Consider the following 27,653-nt stretch of genomic DNA (forward strand, 5'->3'; position numbering starts at 1 on the left):
CATTTAGTGGTTTTTCTGCAAATAAACAGCATAATGACCGAATATGAACTATAGCAACTTTCAAAGGCATATTAATTGTGATTATAATTTAATTTCATCAGATATGAAAACTAATCCCTTGTCGACATTTGCAAATGAGTAATTTATAGGCGCGTATTCTAGTAGCTCGTCAAAAGCAGGTACTTTTCTATAATGTTCACCCGAGACAATGGATTCTGTTTCATATTCAGCCCAATAGCATTTTATAGTAACTCCAAGAATATCTTCATCACCTTTTTCTTGCTCTACAATTGTGTTAGATGGGTCAGCTGTCACGATTTTTGGTAGCCACTGAACTCCAATATCATAATATGGCATATCAAAGTCAACTTTGTAAAGATGCAGCTGATCGATCCCGGTGTTGATCCTGATGACTTCAGATTCTGTTTCATTTTTTTCGTAGTGCCAACTCTTATAGATAGTTACCTGTCTGACCGGAGAATCTTTTTGAGTTAAACTATTGAACCATAAACTGCATGCTCTATTTTGTTTAACTTTCACTTCGAACCGTGCATTGATTGGAGCATATAAAGATCTATCGGGCGATGTTCTGTCATTTTCCAAAACTTTGATGGACATAAGATCATTTGGTCCCATGAATGTATCCGAATCAACCAAGCTGGGGGAAAGACCGCGATAGAAGCAATTTTCCATACCATTTGATAGATCTTCACACCAAACAGTCTCATTATTTTGTTTTATGCTTGGTAAATCATTTAGCATTGATGAAATAAATCCACCTTGTCTACCATATATTGCAACGATTGGCTCATTTTTATTTGATAAATCAATTTCTTGTGAGAAACGCAGCTTAAGTGGTGCTTCCTCAGTGAATGGAGCTAAAACGATCGATAACAGAGCCGAGATAAAGAATAATGAAGATAAGAGCAGACCTAAAACATAGTTAATCTTGTACAAGAAAGGTAACAAAGGAAGTGATAAAGCTATACCCCCAATTAGTACAATGTTCCAAGTAAAAGCTGTCGCTATTTTGTCCTCTTGAATTGTTTGATGAACTGCGTCCAATGTTAAATCCAAAGCATTGAAAACAATAAACGTCGCCAATGGAAAAACAAACAAAAACTGAATGCTCCAATCATAATTCAAACTTTTAATAGCAATTCCTTTGAATTTGCTCTCAGCGGCCGAGTCAACCTTAGGTGAACGATTCTCTAGTAATGGTGCCCTTTCGTCCAGCTCGGATTCTGATTGTTCGACAAGCCCGTTTTGACCATTGGTAGTGGAGTTAGCATCATTAGTTGCGACTTCGGCTGAGCCGGCATTTTCCAAGTCCTCGTCTGCCGATTGCTCATATGAATGACCAGCATTATCATCTGTTCCATATGAGGATAGAGGTTTACGTGTCCCATTTTTTTCCTCAATTTGAGCTTTCTTGAAAATCTTGCATACACGGCCCAGGATTGTTCCTATCGACATTAAAAGATAAAGGAAAGTACAAATATAGGCACCTGTTTCTTTGTATCCATTTCTGTATAATGTTATTGTTGAACTCAACAAAACAAACCATAAAAGTATGGTAACTTGGTGAAATATAGTAGTTTTAAAGTCTTGCATTGGTGATATGTATTCCATAAATGACAGAATAAGATAGTTGGCCACACTGAATGCTCCTGCGACAGCGAATAAGGGCAGAAAATAGCTACGGGATAGAACAAACGGGTTTAAAGTAGTTAAGGCAAACTGAGTAAGATAAGCGATTGCAACAGAAATTCCAAATGAAAGGGGTAACCGAACCGACACATTCCAATAGCTCCTTTTCTCCTTGTCATTTTTCTGTCCAGCAATATTGAATATTAATATTAGTAAAGGATATGCAAGTAGTATGACACAATTGTATTTGAAGAGTGTACGAGCGCTGAAGGCGAAGAATTTGAGTCCCAACACACTGAAAAAAATAGCAGGAGTTAGGTCCCCATTATCAATTTCCTCATTTCTGGAAAAATAATTCGTCAACTGCCACGTTGAATGAAACATATGCCACAAAGCTTCTTTGGAAGTATATTGTATGGAGTCCTTGATCGTATGATAGAGATCTCTAGGTTTATAAAAGGCAATGTCGAGTCCACGTAAGCCATAGTTAGTGTACACTGCATAATCAGTCTGACTACGAACACTACCATCATTGAAACCCTGCTGGTAAATCGAAGTACCAAAGGGCGCTTTCCTTACTGCATTCCGGTAAACTTTAGCAAGAGCTGTATCAGAAGCTCTAAACAGAACTGCTTGACTTCCCGTGCCAGTTCCTTCTAGATTAATCACATAGCTCACGATCTTCGACCAGGGATGCCGCATGAACGCTTCAGCACCCAACAATCCAAATTCCTCATTATTGTTAAAATTGAAAACGATAGTTCTTTCTGGCTGATGTCTTGAAAAATAGTCTAGTACACCCAAGAGTGAAACAATTCCCTTGCCATCATCGGTAGCACCATGACTGGTTGGTACTGAGTCATAATGGGCTGAAAGGAGGATCCCAGGCAATTCGACATTCTTTCCTTCAATTTTGGCCAAAATGTTAGCCGACTCAAAATAATAAGCTCGATCTATTTTAGAAGAGGGGTTAAAAACATCATTCCTTTTCAGGGCTATAGAAGATTTTTCACGCATATCATCATAAACCTGCGCAAAGGGGACTGCTTTTGTAACGTTTAAAACACGATTTAATAAATAGTCATGGACCCTAGTGTTATCCTTTGTAAAATATGGATGAAAGCCCTTCGTTACCACCTGAAGGTCAAGCCATGCTGTTTCTAATAAAATAGGCGCTCCATCAAAATCGTTGTTACTTGGCGCTGCAAATTTGTAACTGCTTCTATCATAGGCGAAGAGCAACCAAAGTATTATATAAGTTGTGCTCAGCAACACACTCAGATTCGTTTTTCGGAAACGAAAGACAGATTTCAAAAACTCAGAGAGCATTGTGGCACTGCTTCGGATCTGAGTGAATTCTCAAAAGTAGTGTCCGGTTCAAGCTCTTTCTTCACGTTCTTCGGGGTTGTTTAACTTTCTTTCACAGGGTAAAATGCTTTTTTACAAAAGTATACGAAAAAACTACTAGAAAGAAAAATGGGTTAATACATGGCAATTGTGTACTAAAATAACGGGCGTCAATTGAGTAGTATAGGTGTTTCGAATAATATCAGTAGATACCCATCCCCTTTCAAATGACTTCTCCTGCAAAGTTTGCTCCATTGAAAAATGATTTGATATTAAGAGCAGCCAGAGGAGAGACCGTTGAGCGTCCACCTTGCTGGATTATGCGTCAGGCTGGAAGATATCTTCCAGAATACCATAAAGTGAAGGATGGTCGTGATTTCTTTGAGACTTGCCGTGACGCAGAAATTGCCTCTGAGATTACTCTTCAGCCCGTTAGACGGTACGAAGGGTTGCTGGACGCTGCAATTATATTTAGTGATATTCTGGTCATACCACAAGCAATGGGCATGAAAGTAGAAATGATAGAGGGCAAAGGACCCCATTTCCCAGAACCGCTGAGAACTAAAGAAGATTTACAAAAAGTTTTGAGCTATGAAGTGGATGTTATCAAAGAGCTGGACTGGGCATTCAAGGCGATCACATTAACAAGAACAAAGCTGAATGGCCAGGTCCCATTATTTGGCTTCTGTGGAGGTCCCTGGACGCTACTGGTTTATATGACTGAAGGTGGTGGCTCTCGTTTATTTAGGTTTGCAAAAGAGTGGATCAATAAGTTTCCTGAACTTTCCCAGCAGTTGTTACAGAGAATTACTGACGTTGCAATTGAGTTCTTGTCACAGCAGGTTGTCGCGGGAGCGCAGATTTTGCAGGTATTTGAAAGCTGGGGTGGTGAGCTTTCATATGAAGATTTCAAGGAATTCTCATTGCCGTATTTGAAACAAATTTCCGAGAAAGTTCCCAGGAGGCTATTAGAATTGGGCGTCAAAGAGGATATTCCAATAATAATCTTTGCGAAAGGCTCTTGGTACGCACTTGACGAGCTTTGCAATGCGGGCTACAATGTTGTTTCTCTGGATTGGCTATGGGACCCAAGAGAAGCGTCTAAGATAAACAATAATAGAGTGACTTTGCAAGGTAATATAGATCCTGGTGTAATGTATGGTTCCAATGAAATCATAACTCGCAAGGTCCAGAAGATGATTGAAGGATTTGGAGGTGGAAAAAAAAATTATATTGTCAATTTTGGGCATGGGACTCATCCATTCATGGACACAGAAAAAATTAGATTCTTTTTAGAAGAATGTCATAGAATTGGTTCTGCTAAATAAAGTTGCGAGCTTATCCTCAATCAGTAAATAGTCAAGTCTGTTTAGTTTAAATACATGTATTTATTTTCTTGTGTTCATACTCTGGCTACGACAAGAAAAGTGAGAAAAATGATATTATTTGAAAAAACAAGCACCACTCTTTGCAGAGTCTATAAGAATCACCTAACAAGAGAATAATGTCTGACAAAAAGTATAAAAGGAGTGATCTTTATGTGTATGATTTGTCTCCTGCTATCCTAAGCTCACTTGGCCTAATTTCATTTGATGATACTCTTCAAGAAGTTGCTTCCTTTGATGATTTAAATGCTGGGACGACTGGAAGTGCATCTGCGGAAGACGCAAAGGAGAGATCAACAGTAAAATTTCAACGTTGTACCACTTGCGGTACTGATTTCGGTGACCAGGTAAACAATAGAGAGCATTACAAAAATGAGTTGCATACATATAATATTAAAAGACATCTAAATGGGTTGCCGCCAGTAACTGAAGAGGAATTTGCAACCATGCTCAACAAGTTGAAAAGTAATGGTGAAGTACATAGTGAGTCAGATTCTGAGGATAACATCTCGGAAGATGAGACCTCCAGGTCCGATCATCAAAGTGAGGCAGCAAGCAATGAAATATATGACAAACGAGATGACTATTTGGGCTCTTTGATAGAGGAAGAAATGGATAAGTTTTCACTAGAAAACAATTCTAATGAAGAAAATAAGTCGAGTGTCAGTCATCTTAATACGAGGTCTGCTCAAATTTTTTTCAACTCTACTTTCCTCGATGTATCCGAGGCTTTTGCCCTGTACAAATCCCTTTTCAATAAGCAAACCATCACTAAACCATTAAATACGATAAAAAAGTGGAATGAAATAGACGATCAGTCAATGGAACTGTCTGCTCTTTTCATGATCGGAGGTGGCCACTTTGCGGGTGCAATTGTGTCTCACAATAGAGCAAATGTAAGCGGAAATTCCAAAAAGAGTGGTGAAAACTTTCAAGAGCAGGCTGTCAGATTTTTAGAACACAAAACGTTTCATAGATATACCACAAGAAGGAAACAAGGTGGCTCACAATCGGCTATGGATCAGGCCAAAGGAAAGGCAAATTCTGCTGGCTCAAGTCTGAGAAGATATAATGAAGCAGCATTGAAAACGGATATCCAGAATCTTCTTAAGTTGTGGGAGCCTTACTTAAGTAAATGTCAAAATATTTTTTTAAGGGCTCACAATTCAGCGGAACGTAATATATTCACTGGTAACCCGTTGATAGGAATGAAACGAGAAAATCTTAAAAGTTTCCCTTTTACAACGGGCAGGCCGACTATTACAGAACTGAAACGATGCTGGTGTGAGTTAACATATTTAAAGCCATCTGCAAAGCCCACACCACTTCAAATGAAGAAAGAGTCGTCCGTAAGTGAAAGTATCTCATCGAAAGAGAGCGGGAAAGCTGCGCGGCAATCTTCAATAAAAAAGCCCCCAGTAGAAGAAGTACATACTGAAGAACTACTTTCTCTTTTGAAGAAAGGAAAAGCTCCTCTTTTGATGGCGTATCTGCGGAAGCACAAGCTCAATGGAGACTTTAAATTAATGCCAGAGAATCAATATAGTGCTACCCCCACCATGCTACACTATGCAGCTCAAAACGGCCTGAAACAAATGATTACAATTCTGATGACAAATATGAAGTGTAATCCTTGCATACAAAACGCGGTTGGTAAAACTGCAGTGGATCTCGCCAAAGATACACAAATTAAGCAATCATTTCAAATTTCAAGACATTTGTTGGGTGAGAATTATGTAAATTGGAATGACTCGCACATTGGAAAGCCGCTTAGCCGAGAGGAAGTCCAAGATATGAATAAATTGGAAGAAGAACGTCGTAACAGTGAGATTGCAGCTGCTGTAAAGGAGGAACTTGAAAACGCTAAAAGAAAACAAAAAGCAGGAGTGAAAAACAAAGAAGTTTCCGGCAGACCTTTAGAGGCTAAACCTGTGTATCCCAATCAAAACTTGAACTCTTTAAGTGACGAACAAAGAAGGAAATTGATGAGAGAACAACGTGCAAGAGCCGCAGAGGCAAGAATGCAAAAAAGTTAAGTAACAAAGTATCAATTACTCTATAAAGCAATGAGTTTACATTTTTTCATTTTCTATTCTTAGCGGGAAGTAATTTAGCTTAAGAAGGCTTCATAAAAGCAAATGTGACATCGCTTTGGGCATTTTGAGCAGCCTCCATTGCAACTGTATCCAGAAGATTGCAAAAATGCTTTGAACCTATATGCTTGTAGCCAACTAAGCATCGCTTCATCAGGCTAGCTTTCTCTTCTAAATTTTGGTCCTCCTTATCTTCAAGTAACTTTTGTGCCTCCAAAGCACTTATCCACGTATCAGGGGAGTATCGTTTCCCCTTATTGTTCATAGTCGATGCAACTGATTCAGAGTTCACTTCTTCACCTGCCCCATCACAAGAGCATATCAGATCGTGAGTATTGCTCGGCGTGTCCAAAATGACACTAAAAAGGTCTTTGAGGTCTTCTTTGTTGAAAAGGTCGTCGTTCGAAGAGTCTTTTCCATTATTGCAGTCACTCAAAAACTTCTGGCTCAGACTTTGCTTCATTAGCTGACGCTGCAGAATTTTCTCATCAATACAACCTGTCGTGACTAATCGATAGATATAACATGGCTTTGTTTGCCCGTCCCTATGTATTCTTGACATGGCTTGCAGATCTACCGACGGATTCCAATCGTTATCAAAGAGAATTAAGCGCGATGCTCCTATAAGATTCAACCCGACTCCTCCAGATTTTGCACTGAGTAGAAGAGCGAAGAGTGACAGGTCTCGGTTAAAAGATGTCACAATTCCATCACGTTGCTTGCTCGGAGTTGATCCATCAAGCCGGCATATTCTCATATCAGCTGAAATCATCAAATTTTGTATAATATCGAGAGTTTGCGTGTAGTTAGATACAATTACAACTTTTTCACCTTCTGTTCCATTCCTGATTCGCTCCAACAACGTCATCAAGACTTTTAATTTTCCAGAATTCAAAGCTTGTGTGTATTTCTTGAATATTCGAGAATCTCCTAGGGTAGTATTGAAATAAGCATCACTCTCTATCAGTGAAGGAGAGTTGCAGACTTTTTTCAGTAGTGTAATCACTGAGAGTGAGGAGTTTGAACTTGTTGTCAGTAAATCTGGGCCGCAGTTTTGTAGTATATCTTTGAAAGCCATCACTTGTGTTTCAGTCGGCCTACAAAATAAAATTAAATCCATTCTGGGAGGGAGGTAGGATTCAATTACTGAGCTTGTTCTTCGCAATATGAATCTTTGCGTTATCTCGATCATTTCTTGAGAGAGCTCCTCACCTTTCTGGACTGCCGTCTCATTATGCCTATTCGAAGGATCTCTGGCTTTACTGATTGGTAAGATAAATCTTTTCTTAAAATGTTGGTAGCTACCTAAAATGCCTGGATTTATGAAGTCAATAATGTTATAAAATTCATTTAAATCATTTTGAATTGGTGTACCAGACAACAGTATTTTTTTTTGTATATCAAGCGATTTCAATACATTAAGAATTTTTGAAGATCCGTTCTTCAAACGATGACCTTCGTCACATACTAAAAGATCTAATACTGACTTATTCTTTTCCAGTTCTTCCGAGACACTAAGTAACTTTTCGTATCCTAAGATCATGACTTGATATGTTCGCTGGACCCGTAAGAAGGTTCGTACTTCGTATTTGTCTCTTTCTAATGTGTTTTGAGGGCTCAAAGTTAAGATACCAATTCTGGAGAGATTTAGCCATTTGCTAAACTCTTTTTTCCAATTAGCAATCAAAGTAACAGGACAAATTATTAGTACTTTGCTAATCAGACCTTGTAATGGAACGCCCGACTGAGAACACGAAACAGTGGAAGCAATGGGGGTCTGCTTCAAAAGAGTCCAAATCAGCGAAATCGTCATAAGAGTTTTTCCTAAGCCCATCTCATCTGCTAATAGACAGCCTCGTATATCTGAATCTTGCTCTAAAATAATACTTCTGGACGTAAAGCCCTCTTGATTGGTGGCCAAATCTTTCGGAGGTCTTGACAGCCCAAGAACACAATCGTACATGAATTTTATTCCTTCCCGTTGATGAGATCTAAGGTTCTTACTTATGAAGGGATCGACAATGACGTCAACTTCTGCACTACAATGCTTATTCATAATGATAGGATCATCTATTTTAGACGCATCAAATACGGGCTGATAGCTCATTTTTCTTTCTGGATTTGTGTGACTTTCCGATTCTGATTTGCGGCCAGAAATTAAACTGTTTCTTGCAGGACAGGTTTTAATTAGTGGCTTAAACTTGTTTGCTCTTTTGTTCTGAAATAGCGGTGCAGGTGTAATTTGATTATCATTATTATGAGAGGAAGACTCAACAGTTAGAGAGGTCTCACCAAGATCAAAATGTTGTGAACTGCTTGATTTTTCTTGACGATTACCCAACAGTACGTTCTTGACCTCCTGATATTCTTTTGCATCGGAAACCTCGTAGTCCAACTGTATCTCCAAGCCAGAGGATTTAAAAAGGTTTTCCAGCATATCTCCAGGCGCATTTTTATATTGAGCTGATCCGATAGATTTTCCAGTTGCATCATAAAAACTGAGTTTGCCGCCCTCTCTAAATGTAGCATAACCATCGCCTGCCCAAGTCTTGTGCTTCTTCTGCGTAGGCTTTCTGTACATGAGAGTGAAATACCTTTTGTTATCGGAAGGATCAGAAGAGTGGACAGACATCGATGACATAGGTTTTGCTTTCTTGACAGATGTTGTTTCACTTTCTGCTACGCCTTGGCGTTTTGTTGATGTTGATCGAATAACGTTTTGTGTAGCATGGCTGTCGTTCAGTCTTTTGGGTGGCTTGAAAGGTTTATTCTCATATTTGTGCACTCGCATTAGAGGTTTATCTCGATGGGATTGATACAGTTGCCAGGAAAACATCTATTTTCATTGAGGGCGTTAATTCTAAGGCGTCGCAGTTACACGAGAGACGCGCGAAGTAACTGAAAGTGTCATCTTACAAAAACAACACCAAGTAGGAGTGTAGGAAAGTAACGAAGATAAACTCACAATAAGTAGAAGTTCACAACCATGTACAGTCAATTTAAACAGTGTTGGATCATTCAAAATCTGTCATAAGAATAACGTTCTACATAACATAACATAACATAACTTCTATATAGCATAACTCGTAACATAACAAAAATAAACCGAAGATCAAACTTCTATTTGTACTTTTGCTCATTTCTTATTACTGGATTCTTGTGAGAAAATCTCTATCTTTTGAATGCCACTCCCATCCTTGGAAGGCTTCAACTTGGGGATAGTCAAAGTCAAGATACCGTTCGAATAATCTGCTTTGATATTATCAGCGTCGATACCAGGGTAGTCAGGAAGCGAGATAATTCTCTTAAACTTACCCGAGAACCGTTCCTGAACTTTCAACTTATCTTTTGTTGAATCATCGAAAGTGGATGGAATTTCACCAGAAACAACGATTTGATTTCTTTCCTTGTGATATTCTAAATTGATATCTTTCTTATCCTTGACACCCGGTGCAGTAACAGTGACTTCGTAATTCTTGTCATGATCCAAAATGTCGACTGGAGGTACGAAACTAGATTTACCGACGGCTTCTGGAATTAATGGCCAATCATTTTCGAACCAATCATCCAAAGCAGTCAATGGCGCAGCTTTAGAATGTGTAATTTGATTATTCTTCCCAGCTCTCGTAACTTGCTTATCAGTGCTTGGGAGCTGGGCATTGCGAGCAGATGAGTCGTACACATTGTAGCCAGTATTGTCAAGCAATCTGCTGAATGAATTAACTTCGTTGTTGATAGCGTCAAAAAAGTCGTAAAATGGTGTGTTAAAGGACATAGCTGATTATACTATGTTGAGAGGTATTTTTCTTAGATTCTTGAGTGTGATGTTACGCAGTACAAGAAGAAAATAAGAGAGGCCTGTTACATGGATGATTACCTCTCCTTATATACCATTCTGTCATGGTATGCTGCGTAACGCTACCTTGCGTAACCGTTCTCGTAAGTTCGATCAACACCCCTTACTACTTTCAACCCTAGCTACTCATCTAAAAACCACTCGTCAAGATACTACTAAGTTTTCTACAAGTATCCATTTTGTTCTTCCGGGGGTCTATGCTTAATTACTGTCATTTTCATTTGCTGGCATCCCTTGATGCGCGAAAAATCTAGGCCCCTGTAGAAAGAATTTTGTCAATAATTACAAAAAAAAGAGTCCTGAGATTACTATATTGATTCCCAGGGATACCTTCAGCAGCTCATCTCAGTTTCAACGAATTGATAATTTGAATGAGAAACTCGGGCGGCCTCAACAATACTACACATGTCGTTTGACCGACAGGCCTTCAGAAGTGAGGTGAAAAGAAAGAATAAATCACTCATAATCCTCAGATATGATAAGTCCTTACAATAATACCTCATTAAAATTCATCTATACACCTTATAAAGAATTTAGTATTAAATATTTATTCCCCCCTTAAGACATCACCAGATCTTTCAATCAGTCAAATATGAGCTCAGTCCTATTGTACGTTCGATTGTTGTGGCCAGAAATATACTCATCATCAAAATCCCAAATGTGCTCGCTCACACTACCCTGATCTGCATCAAACAAATATATCATCGCACCACGAACTGCTTTCACCGGCTCTTGTTTCCTTATGGACGTCTTCTGCTTCTTGTTCTCATCCGTTATATCTTCATTGAGCAGATCGTGTATCGAAAGACAACTATTCGATGAAAACAATGATGAAATTTTGCTTGCGACTGATGAAATACTGTGGTTCGAGTGACTGCTTTGTATTGTAGTTGAAACGGGATTCTCGAAGTGATTCACAGCAATATTATAATCTCTCAACAAACTATTATCCAGCACGACGCTACTTCGTTTCAGCTTTGATGTCTTCTTTGCTGTAATGGCTTTTCTATTCATCTTTTGTGGAACTTCTTGTAATGTAAGATCATCTTCCAGTGCCAGGGAATCAAGGGATTTATTTTTAGTTTGGAAACTGTGTTTAAAGGTGGACTCGGTGATCGGATCATTTGCTGACAGTATAGAATGTTTAAGATCTATAAACATTGAATGTCTTTTCTTGCCATTGTTATTAATTGTGCTCTTAGAACGTCTAAGCATTTTGATCCATTGGATATATTCTCTCAGTTCTGCTGACGAACGATGATCTAGTTTGAGCTGTATCTTCTATATATATGGAAGCTCTTATCTAGCAACAAGTAGTAAATGGAGCCCAATATTTTCGTGTAGCACATTCGCTGCTAGTAACCCTTTGCCATATTTCTAAAAAAACTTCTCTGTTTGCTAAATTCTTAGTCTGTCAGCTCTTGAATCAATTGTTTTGTTCTTTTCGCATCCTGGTTCAAATTTCGTGGCATTTCCTGTTCAAGCAGAAAGTGTATAAAAAGTTTTCCTGCAAAAAATGATGCAACATTTCCAAAACTAGTAAAGATAAGAGCGAAACGCTGCAATCTCGCTATTCTTCTTCTTGAAACAAGGTGAAAAGCTGCAAAAACCGGACTGTGCCTCCAGAGTTACCTACTTTGTCATTGTGAGACACGACGCCTAGGAGTTTATATGAAGCTTTGACAGAGTTGAAAACAGAAAATTTCTTTTACTATCTTGCTTCGTTGTGAGAGTAAGATACTATCCAGGAAACTGTTGTGCGCGACGGCTTAGAAGAGCAAAATAAGGTTTATTCTAGCATATTTGCATGCAGTGGCTCTAATTGATTGATGATGCGTACTACCCACATTTCTATAGGCCTGCTGGTGCTATATGCTATTTACCTTGTACGTTTAATCTGTATACTGCCGTTTTTTCTGAAGCAAAGGCAAGATGACAGCCCATTGCGGCTGAACTCGAAGCGAAAGGGGCAATTGAAGGTTTTTGTCTTCTTGGGATCTGGCGGACATACGGGGGAGATGTTGCGGTTATTGGAGAATTATAGTGATTTGTTGCTTGCCAATAGTAATACATTATTCGTTGGCTATTCCGACACACAATCACGCGCAGCGTTTGCGCAGCTGGCCAAAAAGACAGACTTGAAGTGCCGCATTGAATTCTACGAATTCATCAAGGCTCGTGAAGTTAATTCGAGCTATTTTTCCAGCTTCGTAACAATTGTGAGAACTCTGGTCGATTCATGTTTCAAAGCTCTGAGCATATCGCTTAGATTTTATTCCAGCCCACATTTGGTACTACTAAATGGTCCTGGGACATGTTGCGTATTAGCATTATGGTTTAAATTGTTTGAATGGGTAAACCTATTTCAGTCAAGATCTAACATAGTATATGTCGAATCATTGGCACGAATTACGTCATTAAGTCTGAGTGGTAAGCTTTTATATTGGTTAGCCGATTCTTTCGTTGTGCAGTGGAAGGAATTACAGATTGCAAAACCCCGAGCCGAATACTACGGAATTCTTGTTTAGGTAAGTCATTAAACATAAACCATTGCGAATTTATTTAAATTTTCTATATCATATACTTAGAAAGTCGTTCAAGTCACATTTACTTTCTGGAGTTGACAATTTGAACGAATTCTGGCTTCAAAGAAGCACCGCCAACCAAGAAACCGTCAATGTCAGACTTATCCTTGAAGGAAGCGACATTAGCACCGTTAGCGGATCCACCGTATAGAATTCTAGTTTCTCCAGCAGTCTTTTCACCCAACTTGGTGGCCAAGAAATCTCTGATAGATTTGTGGATATCTTGAGCATCTTCAGCAGTAGCAGCTAGACCGGTACCAATAGCCCAGACTGGTTCGTAAGCAACAACGACGTTAGACCAGTCCTTGACTTCATCGATAACAGCATTCAATTGTCTTTCGACAACCTTCAAAGTGACACCAGCCTTCTTTTCTTCCAAAGTTTCACCAATACACAAGATAACACCAACACCTTGACCTAGAGCAAATTTGGTCTTGTCAGCGACAAATTTGTCGTCTTCGTGGAAAATAGTTCTTCTTTCAGAGTGACCTAGAATAACCCATTTGGAACCTAATTCCTTGATTTGGTCAACTGAGTTTTCACCAGTGAAAGCACCAGAAGCCTTTAGATAAGTGTTTTGAGCACCGACAGCTAATTGAGGCTTGGTGATCAAAGATGCAGTGTATTCCAAGTATGGAGCAGGTGGACAAAGGACAACCTCAACATTTTGTGGAAGATCAGCATTGTTCAATCTTTCAACAATCTCCTTAATAGAAGGTTTGGAACCGTTCAATTTAAAATTACCACCAACGAAAAAAGTTCTAGCCATTTTGTTATTTATTATAAAGTATTGAGATATTACTTGGGGTAATACTTAAACACAAAATAAGCATCCAGCAATCAAGTGATAACGTTCCAAGATATAATCAAAGTGATCGCTTTATATATTGAAAAATAAAAAATACTGAAAGCATGATACCCTCAGCCAATTACCATGGAACCAGGTCGAATCAACCAACATCTAGTGCAACTATTCGGGTTACGTCCTTTTTTTAATTTTTTTCTGCATAGATCATACGGTTTATTCACACCTGAGAATGGCATGGTATAGCTAACTGAATTAATTGTGGTGGTAGTCTTGCCGGGAGTTTCAATAATCGGTTGGACATAACAAGATTTCGCTTATTGAGTCGTTTTCCTGGCGCCTTAACGTGGCAGCCTCTCCTTCGGCACCGTCTTGTGATGAGGCCATGGAGGAAAAGTGGAATCTTGGATAAATAGCTTCTTCTGGCATCCTGTTTTCCGGACATGGCACCATTGAAGGAAATCTACTTCTCCTGGTTTGTTCGGACACGAAAATAAAGTAGAGGTTTGAAGGACGGAAGAGATTATAGTGATACACGAGAATGTCGGGTAATCATCTTTGTTTTAGACTCTTCGGATGATCACCAGTGGTAATGACAACTACTCAGGTTGTTGGCATATCAATGGCGACACTACGTAGCATCTTCAAAAAGGTGAAAGGTGTAAGACAAGAACTTCTATTGTTTTGTCTTAAATAAATATGTGTATATATGTATGCCATTCGGGGCTAACACCACTTTGGTAATTGTGTTCTAAGTTCATATCTGTCAGATTCAGAGTTATATTCCATGACAATCATGCATCCGTTTGGAACGTTCACAAAGGATTCGAATTCTTCGTATGTCCATCTAAACCATTTCATCAGGAATACTCTGGAGTAGATACCGTGGGTTACCAAGACGATGGCATCTCTAGGTCTTTTATTTGTCTTTTCGAAATATCTGAATAGCGTTTCCTGAAAGCTCGCGACCCTGTCATAGACATCTGCAGCGCTTTCTCCTTCCTGGAATCTGTAGAAAAAATGGCCATAGGTAGATCTTTTCCTCATCACATCTTGCATACTGCTGATGTGCTGAAAATTACCAAAATCTTGCTCTCTGATTCTGGGATCGTCCTTGACGCGATATTGAATGAAATGCTTTTCACTATTCTTTAGCTCTAGAAGATCGCTTTCTTTAACATTGCTGTTTTCGTAGACACCACTGGGAAATCTTGGAGGCGTCCATGTGGCTAATTTGTTTTTACCGCACGGCTCATATCTATCATCATTACAGATCTTGACTCCGCAGTTCAGCTCATTATACTCATCAAATACATCTAGGATACCCTTCAATGTCTCTCTTGTTCTTTTGTATGGTGAAGTATAAAAAACTACATGTCTATCCTTTTTCTTATCATATCTCTGATAACCGCTCAATTCCAGCTTATCACCCAGATTTTCTTTAGATTCATACTTTGATTCAAGCTTGTGTGCCAAGTCTTTATCATCTATATTGAGGACTTTTAATAATTCAACACCAGCCTGTCTCGCCTGATCCCATCCCCTCTTCGTTAATGGTATCAAATGGTTTGGTGTATGCTGATTTATAGTTTTATCCTTGTTCGATTCACTCTCACCATGCCTTATAAGTACAATCAGTCTTGGCTTATGACAGCCGACGCACTCTATTGATTGTGCCGACATTGAATCCTGTGAGGGTGAGAAATAAAGAGGATTTGAGAAAAATATCAGGCCGTTTGTAAATTTTCTGTAAATATGATGAATTTATTTGTCCGATACGTTGTAAATTCATTTAGAATATCGCTTTTCAAATCGAAATTGGGAAAAATAAAGCTCGGAGATTTCAAGTTCAAGATTTTTTGCCAATGGAAGCACTAGAGTAGTACAATGCTTTCTAGGGTTTATCGTGTCAGAAGCAGGGTTGGATTCACTTTAAATAGGAGGCCCTATTGGAATTGGATTGCTAGCAATTTCTTTGCAGGAAATAAAGGGAATGGTCCTTCCGTCAGGGAACCAAATCAAGTGTTTTTATCTGTTAGAAATGAAAATGAGATGACTGACACATTGATCGCTAGCAATAGAGTACCTTTGGTAATGAATTTTACCATAAGAAATAATGAATCCTGCGATATACTAACCGGGGCATTAAACAGGATTGTCATGTTAGAAACAGACAAGAAAATAAACTGCGTCGACGTTGAAACAGACTGGCCCGAGACCAAGGAAATTTTACTTAGGTTTGGTGTCCACGATATTCCATCTTTGGTAGCGGTTAAGAAAAGTTTTCCGGTCGATTATTATACACAAAAGCACTTGATGAACGGAGAGATTGATTGGTACTCACTGAAATCATGGATCGAAAAGAATGCCGATTGAAAAACAAAACAATGTATAAAGTGCCGAGGTTCAAATGTAAAGAATGCTTAATTAGCGGAAAGAGAATGGTTCGGAAGTCAAATCAGCGAGAGGGCTTTGAATAATAGTATATACTTTTATTGTTGCCCGATATACAGATATATTCCATTTGAAAAGTTTTGCTATGATCCAGTGAGTGATAAATGTCCATAGGTAAGGCGCTGTATTGATATAATCCCAGTATGACTATGATTACTTGATTTATGAGCTCCATTGTTATTTCACGTGATGGGTTTTTCGGGAATCATTTTTTTGGAAACCTGCAAGGATATGAAAATTTAAAGCGTTGTGCGCATTTTGACGAAAAGGTCATCTCAATATTTAAGAATAAACAGAGCAATTCGCAGGGGTTCGGTGGCGATCTAAGGCCATGCTCTCCTTTTGTCCCGTATGCAATAATATGCTGCTCATAGCACATGCTGATAGCGGACTGTACTCGCTAACATGCCGGTCATGCCCATACGAGTTTCCAATAGAAGGTATAGAGATCTACGATAGAAAGAAACTGCCTAGAAAAGAGGTTGATGATGTTCTCGGTGGAGGATGGGATAATGTTGATCAAACAAAAGTTCAATGCCCAAATTACGAAAAATGTGGAGGCGAAAGTGCTTATTTCTTCCAGTTACAAATTAGATCTGCCGATGAACCTATGACAACTTTTTACAAATGCGTGAACTGTGGGCATAGATGGAAAGAGAACTGACCAAAGATGTTCAAATTGAATTTTGGGGGCTTGATTTTTCAATATATATTTTTCTTTCACTTACTTTACATATAAACTATTATAGAACCAATGGAATTGTGCTGCTTTTCAGGCATTTTTTCACCACTCATGCATGATCATTTGAAAAAAAAGGTAAAATAAATCTATATGTATAAATTAATAAATAAATATATTTATCAGAAAAGTTCAACATCAACTGGCATTAGCAATGATAATCACAGAGTATCATTCGAAAAATGGGAATAAATATTTTGAATTTATTTGACCCACTCCCTTGGTTTTGTGGTAACTTTGATGAGTTTTTCCTCTTCAGAACCAGGTTCTGGGTGGTGATCGTATAGCCATGAAGCGTATTCAGGCAAACTCATCAAAATAGATTCGACACGAGATCCAGGAGTTCTTAGACCAAATTGTGTTCCCCTATCGTAAATCAAATTAAACTCGACGTATCTACCACGTCTAATGGCCTGCCATTTCTTTTGTTCTGGGGTGAAAGGCATATCCTTACGCTTAGCAATGATTGGCAAATAGGAAGGCAAGAAAGCATCAAAACAGTCTTCGACGATCTTCAAAATTTCTTGAGGATCTCTATCATCAAGATCATCGAAGAAAATACCACCAATACCACGGGTTTCACCACGATGAGCTATTAAGAAATATTCATCGCACCATTTTTTGAAACGTGGATATAGATCCTTGTCATGCTTATCTAAAGCATTCTTATGGTTCTGATGGAATAAAACAGCATCTTCTTCGTACAGATAGGAAGGTGTTAAATCAGCACCACCACCAAACCACCAAGCTTGTGGAGTACCATCTGGGTTCCAAGTCTCAAAATAACGGTAATTCAAATGGGTTGTTGGAGCATGAGGATTATTTGGATGAATAACCATACTCAAACCACAGGCGAAGAATTTAACACCATCAGCACTTGGAAGCCCAGTTGAAGGGTCTTCACAAAGCTCTAAATTTTTATGATCATGTTTCATTGCGGAAACAGCTGCTGGGGATAGCTGGCCGTAGACGACAGAAACGTTAACACCACCTTTTTCAAACGTGTCACCATTTGCTATGACCATAGAGGTACCACCACCACCATCATTACCACGAGTCCAAGAATCCGCACGAAACTTCACATTATCTAAAGTCTCCAAACCTTTTGTGATTTCGGCCTGTTTACGACGGATTAGAGATTCCATCTGTTGCCTAATTGGCAAATGTTGAGGGTCTTGTGGTGCTGGCATCTTTAATGTTGAAAAGGATGATCTGTGCTTTTGACCCATTATGAAAAAAATGAAATGAAACTGAAATCCGCGACAAAAGGAAATATAATAAACAGGATTGTAACACTTATATAGTTTGCGAATGCAGATTTACGGAACGATAAACACTTGGCTAGAATAGGGCTCCTTTAGATTACTATCATATTGTTGTTGGTTATCGTTTAAAAAACACTGTTTTTTTCATTTTTCTTACTGATTGTATAATTGAAATTTTCAATCAGCTGGATCGTCCCACATAGTTTTTCCAAATGCAAGTAATAATAATAAAAGGCAGTATTATGCATGCAGAACTTGTGTATAAAGGGTTCCTGCCAAACCTGGCTTCGTATAAATAATTATGAGGCTAAATTAACATGTTGCAAACTCGTATACGAGCATGCAAGTTCTGTCTCGTTGTTGCAAATGTACTCCTATGATATATGAAAATGACTATGTACAGTGAGCCTTCTCGCGTGTGCTATCGTTATTGTTCGTCGAATGGGCACAAATGTGTCAGCAACCTCGTATCAGATGTAAAATGCCGTAAGATCTCTGAAAAAAAGAAACACCACCCGTTTAACTTCAAAACTGGTAATATCCATATTATAGTTTCGAGTCAATACTATTGCAATCTCAAGAGCTATCTAGTCACACAGACATCTCCCCTGTAGTCAACATTAGCGCCGGCATGCGGAAACACTGAACCTAATATCACATTAGAGACGGTCACCAGTGGCTCCTGCCAGGCTCAGTACTCCCACAATGACAGCTGCGCCCTTTCTCCTCCAAGCTGGCTTCTCGCGAATTCTCACATGATGTGCGTGGACCGGAACAGCTTTGCAGATACACCCGCATCAAGAAATAGTAGTCAATTGCTGTACTGGCGGTTCTTGTTGTACCGAGATCGAGCTGTAGACACGTCCTCGGCGTCACAGCAGAGGCTGGTACGCGGCAAATCGAAACTCAGCACGTTCAGTTGCTTGAACCTCACTGCAAGAGCAGAACTGACCCAGACTGCTTGCCCCACAGCTGCCAGCGCGTCTAGCAGCCGTTCCTTATATCGACCAGGGCTCTTTTCTGCTTGCCATTCTCGAAATTAGCGTCGCATAACCATTGTCGGAAAGCCTCACTGCACGTTTCCCACTCCGCATCTATGATCGAGAACCAGTGGTGGTTTCGATTTACACCTTTCCACACCGCGGTTTGTCTGAACATGCCCTCATGCTGGAAACCTAGTCTCAACGCGGCCCGCTTAGACGGCTCGTTGCACACGTCGCATTTCCACTCTAACCTTCTATATTGCAGCGATTCAAAAGCGTGTCTCAGCAACAGGTAATGCGCCTCAGTGGACATGACAGTTTTCTGCATTCCCGGCGAGAACACAACAAGGCCCACTTCTGCTACGCCGTTTTCGGCGTCAATCCTGGTCAAACAGAAGGACCCCATTGCACGCCCAGTGCGCCTATTGACAATCGCAAAATGGACGGCCTGCGTCGACTCTGCCAGCGACCGAACGTGCTTTTGAAATTCTTCCGCGTCTCTGAATGGGCCAACGGGAAGGTATGTCCACATGGAGCCCGCGTCTTCCCTCCCGAAAGCCTCGAAAAGCTGCTCCGCATGTCTCGCGCAATCTAGCGGCTCAAGCACACAGTAGTCACCGGCGATGGTGACTTTTTCAGGGAACCGTCTGCCCTTCCAGTTCGCCACTGGGAAGCCCACTTCCTGGTCATACTCATTGCGCCTCCTCATGCTACCTAGACTATTGAACGTGACTGCCACGCCCCGATCCGTCTTGATCTTATATACGCGCTGCTGCTTGGCCCATGATGGCCTTATGCGCCGCGCACTTGGACGTCTTGTCGCGACAAACAATGCGACAACGCTACGCCAGCAGCCGTCGCGCGCACCGCTGCGGCTCCCATCCCGCTGCACTGTAAGCGATAAGAAAAGACTGTCTCGCCGCTGAACCTGGCCTCGTCTGCCACAAACGTTGGCCGCGAGAACTTCAACACCATACCACGACGCCGGCCGACCAGCAAGCTTACAGGCCCCAATTCCTTGGCGTGCTCCAGCAGCGCAGCGCGCAACGCCCGCCGCTGCGTCGGATGTGGATTATTAATACACCAATAGGGACGACCGCGCAATGACGTCTACTCCACTCCGGCTCGCGACCAGACGGTATGCCACGAGGAAACGGCACGAGGACTGCGGAAATGCAGCTCTGATTACAATATCAACACTACCACAAACTTGCGCAAACGATCCCACCCGAGAAATCGCGGAAATGGAGATATCCGACCCGAGCCGCGCCCGTGCGACAAAAATCACCCAATCTGCCATCCAGCGTGTGAAACAGATTACCCGTACAAAGTTGCTCGCCAAGACTTTTATATACATCCCACCCTTGCCATACCCGTTTGCTACCTTATCGCTGCGCCGTGGGGCTTTCTTTGCGGCTCCTACCCCTCCTGGACGTCTCGTTCTTGCGTAATAAAACCCTTCGAAGTTTTCTGGCCCTGTCTGCCCGCTGGTCCCTTTCGTGCCCGCGTCCCTTCGGGCCCGTGCACTTTCGGGCTGCAACAGCCGGCGAAACCTGCGCAAAGCCTGGTGCGCAGTACAGTGCAGTGCAGCGCGTAGCCGGCAAACATCTGAACATTCTGGAGATCAGTGCCCTTTGCTGAACAGATGTGGTTTTTCCATTTATCAGCAGCTTATTTTTCCTTTGTTTCTGCGGCTTATTCTGCGCGATATTTTTTGTCCATTTTTTGTTTTAACCTTATGGCTGATCGGGCTCAGAATCGTCTGTGCAGGCAGGGACAACGCGACAAGAGAAAAATTAATTTACTCTTGCTGTGCGATCGTGGGAGACAGGAGAAAAGACCCTGAACGTCTTCCATCTATCGAGCTCTTGGCAAGAGGGTTTTTTTAAACCCGTTCCACGTATACTTGTATGTATAAAAGGAGATCGGTTTGGAAATGTTGTCTTGGCGGACAGGAAAATACAGTTTGTTTGGCTGCAGACACGTTCTGAGGGGAGTTGGTATTATTTGTTAGACTTTTTGTCGCGTATATAAAGGCTGAAACCGCAGAGCTCTATTTGTTTTATGCAATAGGTCTGTTTTTTGTTTTCTTCTATTCCCTTTGGCAGTGGCTTTGTGTTTCTCGGGGCACGCACGATCTTTGTTTTTGCGCGATAGTTATGATGTTCGGGAATGATTGCTCGGTTCTGGTTCTGCCCAGCCCCAACGTCAATAGCCACGGGATGGCTATGAGCGGGAACTACCCCATAATGTGCTCGCATGCGGATGTGTCGGGGCAGAAGCATTTCACGCTGTTGCCACCGTTGACAAACTCGCAGCTTATAGACAATGACCTGAAGTACAAGCTGAACCGGTACTCCTTCTCTATTGGGTCGTCGTCGGACACCAGTGCGTCAACGCCGGCCACTTCTCCTGTGTCAAGGGCGATGTCCAACTCGCACATACACGACCACGATCACGTGCACGTGCACGATCTCTTCCACAACAGTGAGTACACTGTAGCGGCTCCTAGAAACACCCGCAACGAGAGCACGAGTTCGCTGGCCGGGTCGGATGCGGCAACTGCAAATTCATATGTGCTCAGAGCTGGCACTACACTGAATTCAAAACACATAGTGAGGAAAGACTCACCAAGGGAGTTGCAATCGGAGATTTTGCGACAACAACCGCCAGTAAAGGTGGAACAGAGACGTAGATATGTTTGTAAGGTCTGCTCGAAAGCGTTCACTACTTCGGGTCATTTGGCAAGACATAACAGAATTCACACCGGTGAAAAAAATCATATCTGTCCCTTTGAAGGTTGTAATCAAAGGTTCAGCAGACACGACAATTGCATTCAACATTATAAAACACATTTCAAGAAGAAGGCCTCATCGTAAGGCGTTTTCAAGGTATCTAAATACATTCATGTAAGCTCTACATACTATGATGACACGATTTTTTCGTAGCAAGAAGCTCACTGCATTTCAGCCCTAACTGTGAAGTGTGTGTATTTTTGGTGTTTGGGTGAGGTTTGGAGGAAGAAAAATTTTTTTTCGGTTAGCTATATAAAAGGAATGCCTGGTCATTCTGTGAAGTACTTGGGAACCAGTAATCATATCAATTCACTAAGACCGCTCAGCAACGATGCATCATTTGTTGGTTATTTTCAGTTGAATATAATCTCTTCAATGATCAGTCGTTACTCTTGTAATGATGTATTAGAATAGTATGAATTTTGTTTTTTATGATGAGAACCTCTAAACAACAACAACTTGAATTTCTTCAACCGAATCGTCTACATGTGGAGACATTACTTTGACAATAGCTTTTTAACCCTGATTTTACAAAATTTTTACTATTCTTTGACATTGGTTTTCTTCGTAAATGCTGTATATATAAAATATGTTTGCTTGCCTCTGATATTTCCGAAAAATAAGGTTATGATAAATTTCATCTCATTTCTCTCAAAGAGTAACTCGAGAATAAACGTAGTGCGAGAATGAGCGAGCAGGATGAACCACCCATGATTTGTGATCTTTGTCTTGGTGATTCTAACCGCATAAGAATAACAAAGAATACACATGGTGCAAGTTGTAAAATTTGTACGTTGCCATTTACCGTTTATCAATTCAAATCTGGCAAAAGAAATGTCAACTTAGTGAAGACTTTGATATGTAGGAAATGTGCCAAACAGAGAAATATATGTCAGTGTTGCATGCTGGATATGACTTGGCATATATCTTTACAGTTACGAGATAGGATGCTATCGATGATAAGTAGAGACAAATCGATGATAACTGAAGAGGTTAAAAACGATATGATGAGAAGGTTCTTGGCTTTGAAGGACACCGAATTAGGTGGTGCCAAAATTACCAGTGATCCGAAGAAGATAGATGTAGTCATGAATGAACTTCAGCATATTCTCACGTCACAATCTTCAACATCCGCATCAAAATCTGCTCCCGCATCAGATCAGTCCCTGGAGGAAAGTGATTCATTGAAGGAAAGTGATTCATTGAAGGACAAAGTAATAAATAAATATAAGTCAGTGGACATTTCACATGTTTTACGAAAACTACCACTCAAGGAGTCCTTTGAATTAACGGATCAATCAAAATCCTTCTTTCTCTACAATATAAGCTCATCTTTGCCAGAATGGAGGATAAATAGGGCAATATCTGAAATTTTAAATGTTACAGATTGGCAGTCTGAAACTTCAAACTCTTTAATAGTTCATCACAAGGCGAAATGTGGTGGTATTAGATTCAAAAACGATGAACTTGGTGCTAAATTTATTGAAAATCTTCTAAGCTCAAGAAGTTATCTCAAAACTCCAAATGATTTGAAAAGAGGCATACTTAAAGTTTCTCACTATCAAGTCTTTGTAATACCGTGGAAAACAGGATTCTCTACAAGCTCTTTTGGAAGTACAACTGGTGAAGAGATTAAATTGAGCTTAAGTCTTGATCAGTTTTTAAAAAACGAATTCAGCAAAGGCTCAGCGGTTGAGTCGGCGACAAACAAAGTGACAGCGACATCTACGTCAAAGAGCAAAACCAAGGGAAAAGTCACAAAGAAGAAAAACAAACTTAAACGGGTCTCAAAAATAGATTTATGATTTTTTTTTTATGTCGTTTTACCAGTTTTTTAGATACTGACAATTCTTATCTATTTAAAATAACAGCGCTTATTAACAAACAGACTAGAACTATTCCAAGTCGTTCGCGAAATATTACCTGCTTTCATTATAATTAATTCTTTTTATTGGAAATAACAAAAACTTCTTTTTCTTTTCTGCAAATTTCTTTATGTGGCTGAGCGTTCAACAGTTATGGGAATGGATCATCAAGTTCTCACTTCACTTATTTTACACATTTAAGAGTACTTCACGTTGGGTGTCAGAAACAAAATCAATAGAACTTTCCCTGGAAAAATATGGTGTTAAATCGCTAAGTGAATCATTCTCTGAGCCCTCAATCTTTGTGACGGACTGCTCCACAGATATTGCAAACACGATGCTGATGACAGAAAAAACGTCCTATCTGTCTATTTATACATTAGCTGCTGTTTTTTCAGTATTTATACATTGCGTTTTTCTGTACAAAGTGAATAAAGGTAATGCTAATAGGATCTCAAGGCTTCAGTACGATTATCAAATACCATTAGTTATAAGTGGAGAAATCTTGCGATGGGAATTGGCACGACACGAAACTAAGGTCAAGTATATCAGCTGTAATCACAACCAGAGGTTCCGTTCTTTATCACCTTTTAGTGAAAGTGATGATGATCCATGTCTTGACTGGCGCTGTGAAAGCTCTGTCACTTCTCAAACTGATATTTCGATGCTGCAGGGCAACTCTGTTAGATTTAAAAGAACCACAAACACAGGATTTTTACAAGATGATTTCACAACACTCCGCTCCTCAGCTATTTCTCTTCTCCTATGGGATACTAATTAGCTGAAATTTTATAATTTATAAATTGAACGTTCTCTCATATTGTTATATAGGTTCCTTTTTTTAAAGCAACCACGAAGTTATTTATGAATTTATCAAAAAACCATAAAAACGATTAATTTGCCAGCCAAAAACTAGAGCTTGGCAAATGTCTAATTATCAAGGTATGGTTTCTGTTGCTTAGACAAACCATTTAGTTATTCCTATCACTTTTACTAACGAAATATATAGAGGAGCATGGTATACAGGATGACGCTGTTAGCAGGACCGCCACCGATGATAATGAGGCTACCAGACAAGACATAAGAACTCAATTGCGTGAGATTTTTAGACTGTATAGTTCAGATGAAGACCACCAAGAAGACAATACAACGCTACTAGAATTGCTCTCTCAATTGATCCCAGAATCTTTACAGGAAGAGTGGCTAGAGCAGCTTGACCAGCATGACAAAAAAGGATGTCCTGAATCTTTTATCGATTCGTTACCAAGGGTATCAAAGAGAAATCTTTCATCCACCAGTGCTTGCTCAATATGCTTTAGCGTTTTTTTGGAAGATGATTATCCATTAGTCGTTGAGTTACCACACTGTGATCACAGATTTGATTTGGAGTGCATAAGTATATGGCTTTCAAAAAGCACCACCTGCCCTCTTTGTAGAGATGATGTTATGTCCCACAAAGTGAAAATAGACAGTAGTAAAGCGGAGCTAGAAGAGGATTGGGGTATGTATGGGTAAATAATTGATTTCAATATGAATTTTTGTGTATATACAGGTAGAGTGAATTGATTTAGTTAAAGTTACTGAAGATCTATCTAAAGATGCCTTTTAAATTCTGGACGATTTAACAATTCCATAACTTTTGCACCGACAGCTTCATCTAAAGTATGTGGGATAATATCTGTTGACTTACTTTCATCTGGAGTTTCATCTCTTGCTCCACTTTGCGGTTCAAGTAATGCGACATTGTTTAAGTCCATATCAAGAGAGATTTTTGAACGTTGAAAGACGTTACATTTTATACCAACACCAGTAATCGCGTGTTTTGAAATGTATGATAGCCATATTTGAACCACCTCTGGATTTGTATCCCAAACTCTGATTAGCCTCTTATGAGTATGTCTTTCAAAATTTTCTTTTGACTTTGCTTGAGCGAATGGAGATTTTATCACGGTCCAGCGTTCCCTCCTAGAGGGTAAAGGTTTGGGTCCTGTCATTGGCATACCCAAATAAAAACCAACTCGGAGGATAAAATCAGCATAAAAATCAAGATTTTCATTATCATACGATCTCAATTGTAAATCTGCTACTAAATCACCGTACTGAATTGGCAGTTTCAAAGGGGCATAATAAACCGCTTTGACATTAATTGGCAACGGAGATTCCTCATTTTTTGAATTTACCGCTTTTTGAAAGGGCAAGTTCGTCAATGATGGAGCTACCGATGTCCTCGCAGTTGACTGGAGTCTAACTAATCGCAAAGCAGGGAGTCCTCGCCTCAGCATTTATAACTTAATTGTGGAGACAACAGAAAAGATAAAATTAACTTAGTCTTTATCACCTAAGTACGTTCTGTTTCTAATACTTTGCAGTACACTCAAATTTTTCGTCAAAAATATCAACAGTCAGTTACCCGCTCATGATGTAAGCGCACTGCAAATAGCACAATTAATCACATTTTTGATAACGTGACAGTGCCTTTTTTATATCAATGTTACGTTTTACAGTAATCGTGAAAAACTTTCCTGAATGAACACCTTTTACCACACACAACCATTCTCTATTCTTTATATACATACTTTATATATATTATTTCTTTCATTTAGTTGGTGAGGCTTCCATCGGCCGAACTCATCCGTAACGGAAAAAAAAATTTAACAGCTGCAGAGGTAAGATCTCGAGAAGGAAAGACCAAGTGGTACAAAAAGGTGAGATTTTCTCGGTGGGGCATTATGGGTAAAAGCAGTAAAGATAAAAGAGATTTGTACTATCGTAAAGCCAAGGAAGAAGGGTACCGAGCTCGTTCAGCGTTCAAACTTTTACAATTGAACGATCAATTCCATTTCTTAGATGACCCCAACTTGAAAAGAGTCGTCGATCTATGTGCAGCACCAGGATCATGGTCTCAGGTACTATCAAGGAAGCTCTTTGAAGGGCAAAAAGACGTCGAAGGCAGAAAAATTGTTGCTGTTGATTTACAGAAGATGTCACCGATAGATCACGTGACCACAATTCAAGCAGATATTACACATCCAAAGACTCTTAACAGAATCCTGGAGCTTTTTGGCAATGAAAAGGCGGATTTTGTTTGCAGTGATGGTGCACCTGATGTCACCGGACTGCACGACTTGGACGAATACATCCAGCAGCAGCTCATCATGAGTGCGCTACAACTGACATGTTGCGTGCTGAAGAGAAACGGCACTTTTATTGCAAAAATATTCCGCGGTCGCGACATCGATATGTTATACTCGCAACTGGGGTATTTATTCGACAAAATCGTTTGTGCAAAGCCAAGATCGTCACGTGGAACCTCAATGGAAGCTTTTATCGTTTGTCTTAGCTACAATCCACCTCAGGACTGGGAGCCTAAGTTGGACATAAATCAAAGTACAGAACAGTTCTTTGAGAAGATACCTTCTTTAAATGGAATCTCAGAGCTCTCCATAGACGACCAATCTCACACAAAAGCACAACTGCCATCCTGGTCACTCGAAGAGAGATCAATTGCAGAATTCATGTCGTGCGGTGGCTTAGACAGTTTTGATTCGGATGCCACATATCATATTGATGCCGATGACTCAAGACAGAGAGAATCTCTGGATCCTGTTCAAAGTCCAACCAACCCTCCATACAAAGAAGCACTAGAGCTGAAAAGGCGAGGAAAACTCACTAGAGCTATCTAAAGCAATCTGCTACGGCAAAAGCAATATAGACCTTCTATCTAGTCTAATCTAAATTAATTTAAACTGTCATGAAAAACGTGGCACCCCACTCTCCACAATGGGGTATGGGACCCTGAAGTGGGGATTACCTATTTGGGAACACGACACA

The 27,653-nt window shown here is 40.0% G+C and overlaps 19 protein-coding genes across 19 annotated transcripts; 10 read left to right on the plus strand and 9 right to left on the minus strand.

Annotated features, from left to right (window-relative positions):
• Positions 1 to 81: 81 nt before the first annotated feature.
• Positions 82 to 2,979, minus strand: PFF1 (Pff1p; the record flags this gene model as incomplete). Its single annotated transcript, XM_037286237.1, has 1 exon — positions 82 to 2,979. The coding sequence occupies one exon, from the start codon at positions 2,977 to 2,979 to the stop codon at positions 82 to 84; it is 2,898 nt and encodes a 965-aa protein (XP_037142132.1).
• A 245-nt stretch (positions 2,980 to 3,224) lies between these two features.
• HEM12 (uroporphyrinogen decarboxylase HEM12) lies at positions 3,225 to 4,325 on the plus strand (the record flags this gene model as incomplete). Its single annotated transcript, XM_037286238.1, has 1 exon — positions 3,225 to 4,325. One exon carries the CDS (start codon positions 3,225 to 3,227, stop codon positions 4,323 to 4,325), a length of 1,101 nt encoding a protein of 366 aa, XP_037142133.1.
• Positions 4,326 to 4,501: 176 nt separating this feature from the next.
• On the plus strand, positions 4,502 to 6,418 carry VMS1 (Vms1p; the record flags this gene model as incomplete). Its single annotated transcript, XM_037286239.1, has 1 exon — positions 4,502 to 6,418. The coding sequence occupies one exon, from the start codon at positions 4,502 to 4,504 to the stop codon at positions 6,416 to 6,418; it is 1,917 nt and encodes a 638-aa protein (XP_037142134.1).
• Positions 6,419 to 6,497: 79 nt separating this feature from the next.
• RDH54 (DNA-dependent ATPase RDH54) lies at positions 6,498 to 9,311 on the minus strand (the record flags this gene model as incomplete). The annotated part of the gene is made up of 1 exon (XM_037286240.1): positions 6,498 to 9,311. One exon carries the CDS (start codon positions 9,309 to 9,311, stop codon positions 6,498 to 6,500), a length of 2,814 nt encoding a protein of 937 aa, XP_037142135.1.
• A 300-nt stretch (positions 9,312 to 9,611) lies between these two features.
• On the minus strand, positions 9,612 to 10,250 carry HSP26 (chaperone protein HSP26; the record flags this gene model as incomplete). The annotated part of the gene is made up of 1 exon (XM_037286241.1): positions 9,612 to 10,250. One exon carries the CDS (start codon positions 10,248 to 10,250, stop codon positions 9,612 to 9,614), a length of 639 nt encoding a protein of 212 aa, XP_037142136.1.
• A 663-nt stretch (positions 10,251 to 10,913) lies between these two features.
• Positions 10,914 to 11,546, minus strand: HG535_0A03480 (uncharacterized protein; the record flags this gene model as incomplete). Its single annotated transcript, XM_037286242.1, has 1 exon — positions 10,914 to 11,546. The coding sequence occupies one exon, from the start codon at positions 11,544 to 11,546 to the stop codon at positions 10,914 to 10,916; it is 633 nt and encodes a 210-aa protein (XP_037142137.1).
• Positions 11,547 to 12,160: 614 nt separating this feature from the next.
• ALG14 (N-acetylglucosaminyldiphosphodolichol N-acetylglucosaminyltransferase anchoring subunit ALG14) lies at positions 12,161 to 12,859 on the plus strand (the record flags this gene model as incomplete). The annotated part of the gene is made up of 1 exon (XM_037286243.1): positions 12,161 to 12,859. One exon carries the CDS (start codon positions 12,161 to 12,163, stop codon positions 12,857 to 12,859), a length of 699 nt encoding a protein of 232 aa, XP_037142138.1.
• A 79-nt stretch (positions 12,860 to 12,938) lies between these two features.
• TPI1 (triose-phosphate isomerase TPI1) lies at positions 12,939 to 13,685 on the minus strand (the record flags this gene model as incomplete). Its single annotated transcript, XM_037286244.1, has 1 exon — positions 12,939 to 13,685. One exon carries the CDS (start codon positions 13,683 to 13,685, stop codon positions 12,939 to 12,941), a length of 747 nt encoding a protein of 248 aa, XP_037142139.1.
• A 762-nt stretch (positions 13,686 to 14,447) lies between these two features.
• Positions 14,448 to 15,404, minus strand: DET1 (acid phosphatase DET1; the record flags this gene model as incomplete). Its single annotated transcript, XM_037286245.1, has 1 exon — positions 14,448 to 15,404. The coding sequence occupies one exon, from the start codon at positions 15,402 to 15,404 to the stop codon at positions 14,448 to 14,450; it is 957 nt and encodes a 318-aa protein (XP_037142140.1).
• Positions 15,405 to 15,608: 204 nt separating this feature from the next.
• HG535_0A03520 (uncharacterized protein) lies at positions 15,609 to 16,097 on the plus strand (the record flags this gene model as incomplete). Its single annotated transcript, XM_037286246.1, has 1 exon — positions 15,609 to 16,097. The coding sequence occupies one exon, from the start codon at positions 15,609 to 15,611 to the stop codon at positions 16,095 to 16,097; it is 489 nt and encodes a 162-aa protein (XP_037142141.1).
• A 409-nt stretch (positions 16,098 to 16,506) lies between these two features.
• Positions 16,507 to 16,839, plus strand: RPC11 (DNA-directed RNA polymerase III core subunit RPC11; the record flags this gene model as incomplete). The annotated part of the gene is made up of 1 exon (XM_037286247.1): positions 16,507 to 16,839. One exon carries the CDS (start codon positions 16,507 to 16,509, stop codon positions 16,837 to 16,839), a length of 333 nt encoding a protein of 110 aa, XP_037142142.1.
• A 278-nt stretch (positions 16,840 to 17,117) lies between these two features.
• On the minus strand, positions 17,118 to 18,143 carry HEM13 (coproporphyrinogen oxidase; the record flags this gene model as incomplete). Its single annotated transcript, XM_037286248.1, has 1 exon — positions 17,118 to 18,143. The coding sequence occupies one exon, from the start codon at positions 18,141 to 18,143 to the stop codon at positions 17,118 to 17,120; it is 1,026 nt and encodes a 341-aa protein (XP_037142143.1).
• Positions 18,144 to 19,163: 1,020 nt separating this feature from the next.
• HG535_0A03550 (GNAT family N-acetyltransferase) lies at positions 19,164 to 19,871 on the minus strand (the record flags this gene model as incomplete). Its single annotated transcript, XM_037286249.1, has 1 exon — positions 19,164 to 19,871. One exon carries the CDS (start codon positions 19,869 to 19,871, stop codon positions 19,164 to 19,166), a length of 708 nt encoding a protein of 235 aa, XP_037142144.1.
• Positions 19,872 to 21,321: 1,450 nt separating this feature from the next.
• On the plus strand, positions 21,322 to 22,041 carry HG535_0A03560 (C2H2-type zinc finger protein; the record flags this gene model as incomplete). Its single annotated transcript, XM_037286250.1, has 1 exon — positions 21,322 to 22,041. One exon carries the CDS (start codon positions 21,322 to 21,324, stop codon positions 22,039 to 22,041), a length of 720 nt encoding a protein of 239 aa, XP_037142145.1.
• Positions 22,042 to 22,643: 602 nt separating this feature from the next.
• ECM2 (Pre-mRNA-splicing factor ECM2) lies at positions 22,644 to 23,762 on the plus strand (the record flags this gene model as incomplete). The annotated part of the gene is made up of 1 exon (XM_037286251.1): positions 22,644 to 23,762. One exon carries the CDS (start codon positions 22,644 to 22,646, stop codon positions 23,760 to 23,762), a length of 1,119 nt encoding a protein of 372 aa, XP_037142146.1.
• Positions 23,763 to 23,952: 190 nt separating this feature from the next.
• HG535_0A03580 (uncharacterized protein) lies at positions 23,953 to 24,603 on the plus strand (the record flags this gene model as incomplete). Its single annotated transcript, XM_037286252.1, has 1 exon — positions 23,953 to 24,603. One exon carries the CDS (start codon positions 23,953 to 23,955, stop codon positions 24,601 to 24,603), a length of 651 nt encoding a protein of 216 aa, XP_037142147.1.
• A 145-nt stretch (positions 24,604 to 24,748) lies between these two features.
• On the plus strand, positions 24,749 to 25,337 carry HG535_0A03590 (uncharacterized protein; the record flags this gene model as incomplete). The annotated part of the gene is made up of 2 exons (XM_037286253.1): positions 24,749 to 24,764; positions 24,832 to 25,337. The coding sequence occupies 2 exons, from the start codon at positions 24,749 to 24,751 to the stop codon at positions 25,335 to 25,337; spliced, it is 522 nt and encodes a 173-aa protein (XP_037142148.1).
• A 77-nt stretch (positions 25,338 to 25,414) lies between these two features.
• On the minus strand, positions 25,415 to 26,104 carry RSM10 (mitochondrial 37S ribosomal protein uS10m; the record flags this gene model as incomplete). Its single annotated transcript, XM_037286254.1, has 1 exon — positions 25,415 to 26,104. One exon carries the CDS (start codon positions 26,102 to 26,104, stop codon positions 25,415 to 25,417), a length of 690 nt encoding a protein of 229 aa, XP_037142149.1.
• A 447-nt stretch (positions 26,105 to 26,551) lies between these two features.
• On the plus strand, positions 26,552 to 27,505 carry TRM7 (tRNA methyltransferase TRM7; the record flags this gene model as incomplete). The annotated part of the gene is made up of 1 exon (XM_037286255.1): positions 26,552 to 27,505. One exon carries the CDS (start codon positions 26,552 to 26,554, stop codon positions 27,503 to 27,505), a length of 954 nt encoding a protein of 317 aa, XP_037142150.1.
• Positions 27,506 to 27,653: the final 148 nt, after the last annotated feature.

This window comes from Zygotorulaspora mrakii, chromosome 1 (assembly GCF_013402915.1).
Source record: "Zygotorulaspora mrakii chromosome 1, complete sequence".
Lineage (NCBI taxonomy): Eukaryota > Fungi > Ascomycota > Saccharomycetes > Saccharomycetales > Saccharomycetaceae > Zygotorulaspora > Zygotorulaspora mrakii.